This window comes from Tachysurus fulvidraco, chromosome 6 (assembly GCF_022655615.1).
Source record: "Tachysurus fulvidraco isolate hzauxx_2018 chromosome 6, HZAU_PFXX_2.0, whole genome shotgun sequence".
NCBI lineage: Eukaryota > Metazoa > Chordata > Actinopteri > Siluriformes > Bagridae > Tachysurus > Tachysurus fulvidraco.
The window spans coordinates 22,518,541-22,530,484 of record NC_062523.1 but is presented as its reverse complement, the minus strand read 5'-3'; the positions used below and the strand labels follow the sequence as shown (position 1 = coordinate 22,530,484).

The following is an 11,944-nucleotide window of genomic DNA, read 5'->3' as shown; positions in this document are numbered from 1 at the left end:
TTTATCTCTAACCTTGAAGCTAGTCTTAAATGACTATCACATCAGCTGGTCTGAGCTTTGAGCAAACTTGGGTTGCAGAACGAATTTTCTTGACCATGTCTCCACCTAGAGGTAAACATGTTAAGTATCACACGCTAGATACAATCACGCATGGAGAGGATGGACAAAATCATTTAAAAAACATCTAAAAAAGACTTAAAGATTACATTACAGTTTTGGGAGTTGGGACTTTGATTAGTCCAGTTCCAAAAAGGCCAAATAGTTAGTGCATTAATAGCAGCTACATTCCCACTGAGGCACATTTCTGCATGGTGTGATTGTTAAAAAAATAAAATAAAAAACATCTTGTTATTATGAGATAAATGTTATAAAAACACATAATTGTCAATTTTCATTTGATTTTGACATTTGAGCAGTTGACGGAATCACTAAAACACTGTTTTATGCTTGGCTTAATGAGCTTTTAGTGCCACTGAGCAGTGGAACATGAGATCCCAGCATTTACACAGATGCCAAAATATTCTTTCAAAGTCACAGATGCCAAAGTATTCTTCTAGTAAAAGGATGTTTGGCTTTTCATAACAAGCTGTTTTCATAATAATGAAATAACAATTTTGTAAGAATAAGATTCATTTTTTGCATTGCAACAATGCTCTTCTGTACACGTCACATAAAATGAATGAAATTATGAAATTATTTAATGTGTCATGGTCAACATTGCCAAATGTCTTGACGGTACAGTATATGGTATTTGCAAAGAGGAACAGTGTTCGCATATCAAAGGTGTTGGACTACTTGTCGGAAGGTCATGAGTTCGAATTCCAGGTCCACCAAGCTGCCACTGCTGGGCCCCTGAGCAAGGCCCTTAACCCTCCATTGCTATGTTGTATAAAATGAAATTGTAAGTCACTCTGGATAAGGGTGTCTGATAAATGCAGGAATGTCTGATAAATGCCAGACACATGCCATACACAATAGCTGGTAAATTCCCCAAAGTCTGGACTCCTGAGTAATGGAAAAATTAATACAGTCTAATGAGTCAGCTTTTGCCATATTTCCTACATCTGCACATAGGAAGACAACGGATGTCTGTTGCCAGCTGTTAATTATTTAGGGGGATTCATAATTGTCTGAGGAGCAATGTTGTGGAAATCATTAGGTTCACTGATTGCTTTGTATGGTCAGATAACCAACAACACATCTGAGGCAATTTTATAGAACCAGGTGTATGCTATGGTGTGATCCCTCTTTCCTGATAATATTCCCGTATTCCAGGATGATAAAATGGTAATGATACATACTGCTATATGCAATTGAAGAGCGGTTTAATGAACACAATGATGAAGTCATGAAGTTTTGGAGTGTGGATAATGAAGTTGATATCAGCCTCCTTCATTAAAGATCTTCTAAACCACAAACTATTCAGGACACGTCACAACATTCTAAAAACGATTGTGTTATGTCCAGATTTCTGTACTATTTATAGCAAATATAAGAAATAGTTAAATACCGTGAATGTTATTTTTGCAAGAACAACAGAACAATATTTTATTTCTTCTAGCCCTTTTTTTTTATTATTTCTTCTAGTTCCATTGTGCTGATGAAATGAAAATTGTCTCAAAAGCCTTTTTCAATCAGTATTAACAAATGTATTATTTTATAAGTGCAAGAAAAAATATTATTTAGGACATGTTGACTTTCAGTGTGAGATGTTATTAGCTCTGTTTGGATAACCTTACATTGAATCTTAGTGGTTGAAAATGACACCTTAAAATATTAGATGCTTATTAATAAGAACTTGAGGTGTTCTGTATTTGTTTTTTAGTTTTTCTTAAACAACAAAATAAAAACTAAGCCCTAGTAGGCTAGGTAAAAACAGAAATCCTAATGCCATATGAGACATTAACCATCAATGTGGAGTGTGACTTGACAAAAACATTAATTCTTTAGCCTTTAGGATAGAGTTAAATAACAGTGTTTCCATACTTGCTCTCAATCGAATATTTATCTGCTAAACATTGCCACCTAGTGTTTAAAACGGGAGCTCAATAATTACCAGAATTACAAAAATAAAAGTGTATTGAATTAAGACAAGAAGTCAGACTAAAAGAAAAAGTACAAAATAGTACAACATAGACAGAGATAATCAGTAAAAGATTTATTTAGTCTGTGCCATATCTGTATTATATTATCATTATGTTAATCTTTAAGCATACAAAATGGCTTTTCAAAATAAAAGCAAAGTCGCTTCAAAGTTAATCGTCTTTAAAACACACTTATCACCTTTAATAAATACTCTTTGTTTATACAACAACAACTAGAGGCTGAACTTAGACCAAAAGAGCAGTTTTGTTTGAAAGGTCACAGAAAAGGCAGACACAACAGAAGCAAGCTGAGTGCAGAGGACAGAGTCACAAGTAAAAGCTTTTACAGACAAACCAGACTACAGTTGAGGGTTCACAGAGGTCGTCCAGGTAAATAAACAATGCAATACCAAAGCACCAACTGAAGTGTTCACCTTCAGGCTACATAATACCGCAGGGCTTATCTGGCTAGTCCAGACTGATACGATACATTTACATCTACAATGAAACAGAACACAAACTAGAGAACAAGCTAGAGATAAAAAAAAACCTATAGGTACACTGATACCATCTGTTGACAATGTACTGCATTTTGCATACATGTATTTCTGAAGGTAGTAGTTTATTCCACAAAGCAATGCTATCTATCTGTTTTTAATATATTGTATTTGTTTACTTGGGCATTCATTCCCATAACATATCATACCTCTCCAATCTCATAAACATGAACATTGCTCTGCGGAATTAAACTACCATGACCCTAGACTGTGCGTACCGCCAACGATTAAAAAAAAAAGGAAAGAAAGGTAATACTGGCATTCATTATTCAGCCATGTGCCTAGCAAGTAGTAAGCAGATCCGGTGAAGGATAGGGTTTTCTAGTCCGTTAACAGATCATGCGTACAGGTCATTAAAGGATGCCTCAGTGGTTTGCTATAGAGGATAAATAATGTGTAAGTCTGAGTTGTTGTGTTTGTTGTCAGTCGCACCAACACAAACAAACTGTTAATTAAGAAGCGCAGAGTACATCTGCTGAACATGATACTGTACACATATGTATAAACATAAGCAGGGACACCCAAGTTTACCTGTGGACATTTATCACCAGTACACCGGCAGAGAGAATGAGAGGGTAAGAGGACAGAGAAAATGAGACTCATTCATAATGTGTGCTGCTTTTGAAAGTAGAAGATGTAAAAGGAGAAAGATCAGTACAGGATGGAATGATTAGAAATACACACATTCATGATAAGAAAATATTACATGTGCCTGTTAGTACTCTAGAAGATAAATCCAATGTGGTTCTTCTCATTCAGATAAAATACGAAAAAAGAAATGAATATTCTGAGTCATTCTTAATCCTTTTGAATGTAACAATCCTTCAGCAAAGTTCTTCATAATCATGACATTTTTTTCCTAACAATCAACACAAACACAGATTTAAGTACATAGCTACAGATATTGGTGTGTTCACACAAATACTGACTACAGTACTCACACACATTATCTACTTGTCAACAATACAAAAAAGAAAACTATCTATACACTGTCAAAAGTCACATATTGGCATTTCTATATTACTATGTTAAAGTATGTTGAAATATGAAAACACAGTCCGCTTTCAGTGCTGCTTTTCAAGCAGTTGAGAAAATACTTTCGAAAGCTTCTTCTCTCTTCTCTTCTCTGTATCAGAAGACTGTTAATAAGTGTTAACAATGTAAGCCATAATATTAGCCAGGAGATCAGTTAATGCTCCAGTGTTCATCCATCATTTCAGGTTTAACTCGTTAGACTATGCTTACTGTTAACTTTTAACTAGGTAACCTAGTTTCCAACATTCACTTTCTCCAAGGCCAGGAACCATTGGTATTGTGGACTTTGGCAAGGGTGACGATATATATAATGATGTGCGTGCCATTGTTCACTTTTTAAACGTATGGGTTTGATCAGAGAGCTCAATTAATGCAAGTGAGCAGCATTGCAATTTGAGTTTACTCTAAATGTAATGAGAAACAGGAGAAAATAACTTATCGTAAAGTTGATTTAGAATATATTACATAACGTTTGATTCCACAAAGCAATGCAATGGGAGTATGAATATTGGTTGTAAAAGAGATTATCTCCTATGTATGCTGGATGGATCTATGCTAATCTTTACCTTTAAACAGGTCAATGTTCCTTGCAAACCTAGGAGCTTTAAAAAGGTTTTTCTTCACTACTGGATTCTCTTAACAAAGACTTGCCCAAAAACAAAAAAATAGCCAATTTGTCTCTAAACTCAATTCTATTGTAAGTATGCTACACAGTTTTTGTTCTCAGAAGCATTTCTGATCATCACAAAAAAGAACCCACCTTTGCTAGTTTTTTAGCCATTTCCTGTTATTGTCCCTTGGACCTATCGCACATTACTTATACAGTATATTCACGTGGCTACTGTCCGAATCACTTGACCTGGCTATACTCTTCATGAGAGGCTCTCGTCCCATACAAAAGGCTCTTGTCTCTTAATTATTGCACCATTTATCCACATTTAATGCAGGTTCAACAACTCATGCTCAACTCATTTGAGAGAACTCAGATGCGACCATTTCCATGGCTGCTGCCCCTTCTGGAGGTTAGGTTGTGTGGTGTGTACTGGAGATCAGAGTTCAAGGTCAAACCGGAGGCTTCACAGGCCAACACCAGCTGCCGCAGAGCATCCAGGGCATCCATTTTGGCGCTGCGCAGCAGGTCGCACTGACCCTGGGAAAGAGAGGTAAAGGTACCATGTGATATGTGAGTGATAGAAACAGAGTACAGAATACTGAAAGATTTCGTCATTCAACCAATGCAAAAACAACAAAGACATACAGCACAGGGCTTAAAGCCCCAGTGGCATTTTGGCACTCTTAGAAGATTAGGAGAATGAGTGAATGTAGGAGAAGAGAGGAGCAGGAACCTTTAGTACAGTGATGTTCCAAGTGAAGCTCTCCACAGCTTTGCTCAGCTTTCTCTCCTTCAGGTTCTCCTTCTCCCCCAGCTTGGCTAGATCCTCATGAAACACCATGCCTTGAAGAGGAATATTATAAACTGTAATGCATTCATTTAATGATCGTATGTGAGCAGAAAGACATTATTTAATGTTTGGTGCCAGAACCTATTTCTATTTATTTGCAAACAAAAATAAAAATCTTAAACCTAGATTAATGAGACATGTCATGTGTAGAGAGAACAGAAGTTGAGGAGAATGAGATTTATGATGTCCCAATATATATCCATGTCTGCCCAGGATATGCATTTCCCATGATAGAAGATGATATAGAACAATGAAGCAGACTTTGGTTTATACTCTGTTTCACTTAAATAATAATTCTAATGCAATATCTATTAAATATTCATTCTGGTGCTGTACCTTCATCAAAAACAGTCTGATATAACTCAGATCAACAGAGCAGATGTCCTCTTCTTCATCAAACTCACCTTCCTTTTGCACCTGAGCGATCCTCTCCTGCACAGCATCCGCATTCTCTATTAGTTGTTTGTTAGCTGAGATCATCTGTAAGGACACACAGGCAACGAGTTTTACAGAGGGTACATACTCACTGACAAACATTGTAGACTTGTCTCAGACTAAGCAGGGACCCTGTCTGCCCTCTCCCACAGTGTAGATATTTATAACATGCAGCCCGGCCAGACAGCCAGGCCAAACTCCTGCCTGTTTCAGATGCACCACATGAACCTGAGACAACAGTCCCATTGGAAGAGAACAAAAGATAGATGCACAAATGCTAGGAGCACAAATGACCATCTCTATGCCTGAGGTAATAACACCCCAATGGGATCCTAATCAGATTGAATGCTCCAGAGTGAATGATTCAGCACATTAAAAATAAACAAATAAAACCATGATTAAAAACAAGTCTTTTGAAACTGGTTTATGATATGATATAAGGCATATGAAAAGTCTCTGCATCCATAATAAAATGGCAATTTCTTGTTATGTGACAAAAAAAACATGGCACAATATGTCAGAAATAGCAACAATAAAAAAGATAAAAATAATAACAACCTGGTTGCATAAGGGTGTATACACTTTATTGTGGGTGTGGCTATGTTGGGAAAGAGCCGATCATATTTAGTTGCATGTTCAAAGCTACTGTAATAATCATACTGCTGTTCTTAATTAAATTATTCTGATTAAGCCCAAATAAAGCTCAGCTGTTTCATCTGACCTTCCCACAGTACAGCATGGTGGTGTTAGCATCATGCTTGAGGACTGCTTTTCCTCAGCCAAAAGTGGTGCTTTCATAAAGATAGATGGAATCATGAATAGCTACAAATACCAATCGATTTTAGTGCAAAACCTTCAGGCGTCTGGTAGGAATTTCATCTATATCAACACAGGAATGGTTTAACCAAAAGAAGATCAGTGTTTTTATATGAACCACCTAGAGCCTAAAAATTTAGGGGTTACCTGAAGCAGTTTGTGCACAGGAAATGCCCTTGTATTCTGATGGCTCTAGAATGTGTTTGCAAATAGAAATAGAAGGAAATGTCAACGTAAGTCAAACTGTGCAATGCTGACAGTCTCCTACCCAAAAACAATGAGTGGTGTAATCAAATCAAAAGGTGCTTTAACTAAGTATTAGTTTAGGGATGTTCACACTTATGCAAGTAGGTTACTGTTTTTTATTTTTTCCTTTTTCCCTAAAGATGATTCTTTCACTTATATTTTTTATGTTGTTATGAGTGTGAAAAAAGTTCTGACATGACTTATCCTGGTTTGTTTTTTTACCATCACCTAAACCTGCCATTTTAACAGTGGTGTGTAGACTTTTTATATGCATTGTAGTGTTATGCTGAGCTGTTCTGCTGTGCCTGAACCTGCCTACACACAGAGCTATTAATAGAGATAAATAAAGCATTGGGCTCATCAGCCAGATAACTTCAGGTGGTTACCCATGTGGAGCCAAGCATCAACATTACCCTAAATATCTCACTGTCTTAGTACCGTGAGGTTTGAAGGGGTACAAAGAAGGCAGCCGTCATCAGTTCAATAACAGGAAACACACATGATTATACATATGGTTTATAACTGGTTTATGATGTACAAGGCATATGAATATATATATATATATATATATATATATATATATATATATATATATATATATATATATATATATATATATATATAAATTTAAAAAATCAGCACCTGCATTTACCAGGATTTATCTGATTAATGACTAAAGTTAAGTTCACTAAGAATTTCTTTGTCATTTATTGTACCTTGTACTGATATTTTATTGAGTTATAATGTCTCCCATTTACAATATAGTATCTAAATTTAAATAACAGGTAATTCAGGGTTAAACAAATATCTTAGGAAATAACGCCAAAGTGTTTTTAATCCAGCCTCACACAGCTGACCGATATTTATTCCTCAGGAAGCCCTAAATATTTCCCCTGGGTGTTTATGTAAATATAACTTCAGTCACAGCTTGAAAAATTTAGCTTGCTTTTTTCCACAAGCAGTATCTGTCTGAAGGCATCTTTGTGTATATACTGTAGATTATGGATGGAACTGAATATGAATACATTATTTAGAATGGACAGATAACGTGATCTAAACACAAATAAACAGACACTAACAGGAAGCACATGTCTTCTTAGAAGGCTTGCCAGAAAGGTTCATAGGGCATCTGTTTATGATTAGAAGTGTGTAGCAAGATCCCGTGAGATACATCAGCCAGACATAAATATCAAAGGGGAAAAAAATCCAACATTCATTAACATTAACATGATCGCTGCATTTACAGCATTCATTCGGTAGTCCTTTATAACTGTCTTAGTAACAGGGCCATAGTGGTATATAGTTTATCCTGGGGCAGTTACAAACAAAAATAATAACTGCTTGAGTGGTATTGGGAAAAATCAGTATACAGACACAGAAATGAATACTTGAATATTTGGTGCGCTAAACAGATACAGGTGCCGATACAGATAGTGACACTGCTTGTGTGTATTCTCTCTCGACATGGGTCAGACTAAAGAGAAGCTCTGGTTTCCAAGATCTGTTTCTCCTTAAAATTGCTGCATTCGTATCTTAGGAAACAGCTTTGATGTAATAAATAAAGGCAGGCATAAACCTTCTGTCTGCTTTAGAGCCCTTTAAGGATATGTTTTTCTCTGTAAATGATTGAGCACGTGAGTTATTCACCGTGTCATAAGCATTAAGCAGCTTGCGTGTTGTGTCATTCAGGTTTGTGAGTGGCTCCAGGCAGGGATAACCATCTTTCAGGATCAGGCTGGCTCCTGGGGAAGCATCAGGGCCCTGCAGCCTTGTGGCCAAACTCTGCATGCACTGCTTCAGCGTGGACACTGGGGGGAGCCCACATTGCTCTTTAAATGCCACCGTAGCACTCTACATAAAAGGAGAAATAACTCATTGTTGATATGAATAAATACACGTAAAAAGACCAGAATGCAATAAAGCAAAGATGGACAATAAATCACCACTTCCATACTTTTTAAATTGCTTATTGTCTAGTGATCTTTCCATATACACACTGTTGTGACACTTTCTGGGGGGGTGCCCAGAAAGTGTGTGTGTTTGTGTGTGTGTGTGTGTGTGTGTGTGTGTGTGTGTGTGTGTGTGTGTGTGTGTGTGTGTGTGTGTGTGTGTGTGTGTGTGTGTGTAGGTGTGCCTGTGTATGCGTGTGTGTGTGTGTGTGTGTGTGTGTGAGCATGTCAGTCTGGAGGGGTGTGTGTGGGGTAGGTGTGTCGGTGTATGTGTGTGTGTGTGTGTGTGTGTGTGTGTGTGTGTGTGTGTGTGTGTGTGTGTGTGTGTGTGTGTGAGTGTCTGTCTGTAGAGGGGTTGTGTGTGTGTGTGTGTGTGTGTGTGTGTGTGTGTGTGTGTGTGTGTGTGTGTGTGTGTGTGTGTGTGTGTGTGTGTGTGTGTGTGTGTGCGTGTGTGTGTTTAGGTATTGAAACATCTGGAATAATCCTACCCTCCTGCTCTCTTATATAGGCAGGTAACATCTAATTCCACAAATTACCTCACACATGCATCAATTTAGTGAGTCTGGAAGGCAAACCCTCTCTGGAATATGAATGAATAGTCAGTGAATGTGGACCAACCTATATTTATTTTAATAGACCCTATAGCATGAGACATGTTTAGAGCTGATCATTAAATATAAACACAGGACAAATTTAATGGCAGGGATATATACAGTAAAAAATATAATACAGCTGGTAACATTGTGTTGATTATTGCTTCCCATTTGTTTAGAAAATTTACTAAATCAAAATATATCATTTTCCACTTGTTTTTTCTGTGCTTCAAATAATTTTTTTCCATATTATATTTCTACAGAGTAATATATGTAGAGTGGTGCACAACAGAAACAATTAGCACCGATCTTTCAATAGATTTTCTGTAAAAAATTTTCAATCGGAGTTACATGAATCTACCAGTCACACTTACAAGTGAGTTCTCCCGCAGGTCAGTGGCCTCTTTGAGTGGAGTGCCAGCAGAGCGAAAGGTGTCATCTAACACTTTAATGGCTGTGTGTCTCAGGGTGACATACTCCCTTCCTCGACGCCCTCCTCGCTTTACAGATAGGCCACGTCTTTGAGCCTTGCCTCCACCACGACGATTTGTGATAGCCACGTGCACAAACAGGCTGGCATGGGGTAAAGGCTCTCCAGCCAGGCCAAGCAGTGGCACATTTCGGTAGCCAGGCTGTAGGCATTCGAAAGCGATGGTGTATTGCCCAATAAAGTCATCACCAATGTAGTCATCATCCAGAACAACAAACCGGAGCAGTGCCAGTTCTGGCATGTTCACCTATGAAAAAAACTCTGCACATTAAAATATTTAGCATTTTTAAGCCAAATTTAAATCTACAGTGAATTGTAAGCACACTAACATATGTGCAAATATTGTTTGGTTTGATCCAAATACTAAGCACCAAGTCATACATGTACTACACATGTGCTGATTTCAAACTAGATTTTTATCCAAAAACTAAATTTACATACATTTTGATTACATCAATTTGAGCCATTCTTCCAATAATGTATATCAATAACAACCAACATTGTACCATTACTTATAATTTATTTACAAGCTCAATATGTTGTCAACCCTGTTCATTTACTCCTTGTTAAACCTTTAAATCAATCGTGGACACTTTGGACACAGAAAGTGTGTATGACACAGCATACATTCACACACACAGAGGTGAGTAAGTCAGGCTTGTGTGTGTTTGCACATGTTCTCTAAAATTCTCTAAAAGCAGGAAAGCACAGAACAAAGATAAAGTTCTTTAGATCAACAGCCCATAGGTATACACACAGTAAGAAAGTGAAAAAAGTTTTTGAAAGAAAGAAAGAAAGAAAGAAAGAAAGAAAGAAAGAAAGAAAGAAAGAAAGAAAGAAAGAAAGAAAGAAAGAAAGAAAGAAAGAAAGAAAAAACAGCAATATATACTGTACTAAGCAAACAGATCATAGACAAGAAAAATGTATGGCTGCATGATGGATAATTTTACACTAGTTACAAATATCACAAATATATCCATCTATTTTCTGTACCGGTTTTTCTACACAGAGTCATAGGAAGCCTGGCGTCTATCCCAGGGGACTAAAAACACAAGGCGGGGGACACCCTGGACAAGGTGCAAACCCATCACAGAACACACTCACACACTCACACATGTATTTACACTGTATGTACAATTTAAAGATGCCAGTCCGTCTACAATTCATGTGTTTATACTGGGGAAGGAAAACGGAGTACGCAGAGGAAATACTGTAGTACGTGCAAACTTTTTTAATTGTTCTTTTTATTTTAGATTAAAAAAAATATTCCATATTCTATATAATAACCTTACAGAAAACACAGAATATACCCTAATATGCATAAAAATGTATTTGAATCAAAATAAAACTGCCCCTTAGTCATGTCAACCAAGTATACCTTCCTATATTCAATATAAGACTATCACAGTTAAACTTAATGCCTTAATATTTATAATGTTACATACCAGTCAATAAAAACATTGTCTATATTAAATTACAGTGATCACAGTTAAATAATACAAGTGTACAGCGATACAAATGCAGAGAGATGGGTACCATTAAGGATAAGTTTAATTAAGTTTAATGAAAAAGCAAAATGATGAAGCAAGAGTCATCGACCATATCACTCTTAGTTTGTGAATTATTTGTGTGTGTGTGTGTGTGTGTGTGTGTGTGTGTGTGTGTGTGTGTGTGTGTGTGTGTGTGTGTGTGTGTGTGTGTGTGTGTGTGTGTGGAGCAGATCTCCTCATAAAAATTGTGAAGCAACAGTCACTGAAAGACTGTAGCTGCAATGAGATTCATTTAATCCTCAGTGAAATCAGTGTGGGTCAGATTGACTCTTAATTACGATGAGTTTCCTCAAACTTTTGAGCATTCTCAGGCAAAACAGGCTTGTTAAGTGGTTAAGGAGAAACTTGCTGACCTTATTCAGAGAAGTCTTTGAATCATTTCATGTAATTTTCATATGATTACTAGAAAGAGCCTCTTACTCTTAACTACAATGTGCTAATTGCCACCATTGTGGGAGAGAAACATAATCATACTGTAAACTGTCAGGAACTCCCTGCCAAGCACTTTTTTCATGTCATGTTTTATGTTCCTGCCAAGTGATTAAATCCAAACTGCATTTTGACTCTTGTTCAGATTTGATTAGTTGGTCTGCTCATATCCTGCTGTATCTTAGTCCCGGTGTGAAATTTTATCAGATGTTAGCGACATTTCATGTTACAGTACATCCAAGCCTGTTGTCTAGTTCTGTGTTTGGACTTTCCAGGCAATTACCCTAGCTTGCGTTT

At 37.0% G+C, this 11,944-nt stretch overlaps 1 protein-coding gene across 1 annotated transcript in view; it reads right to left on the bottom strand.

The window, feature by feature from the left end:
* Positions 1-2,143: 2,143 nt before the first annotated feature.
* plcl1 (phospholipase C like 1) overlaps positions 2,144-11,944 on the bottom strand; it is a 59,078-nt gene continuing 49,277 nt past the window's right edge. Inside the window, exons 4-8 of the mRNA XM_027179623.2 lie at positions 9,553-9,915; positions 8,284-8,487; positions 5,544-5,619; positions 5,023-5,132; positions 2,144-4,826 (exon numbers count right to left, since the gene is read on the bottom strand). Of these exons, the coding sequence (XP_027035424.1) occupies positions 4,659-4,826; positions 5,023-5,132; positions 5,544-5,619; positions 8,284-8,487; positions 9,553-9,915 (921 nt within the window). The 3' untranslated portion in view covers positions 2,144-4,658. The remainder of the gene's footprint in view (positions 4,827-5,022; positions 5,133-5,543; positions 5,620-8,283; positions 8,488-9,552; positions 9,916-11,944) is intronic.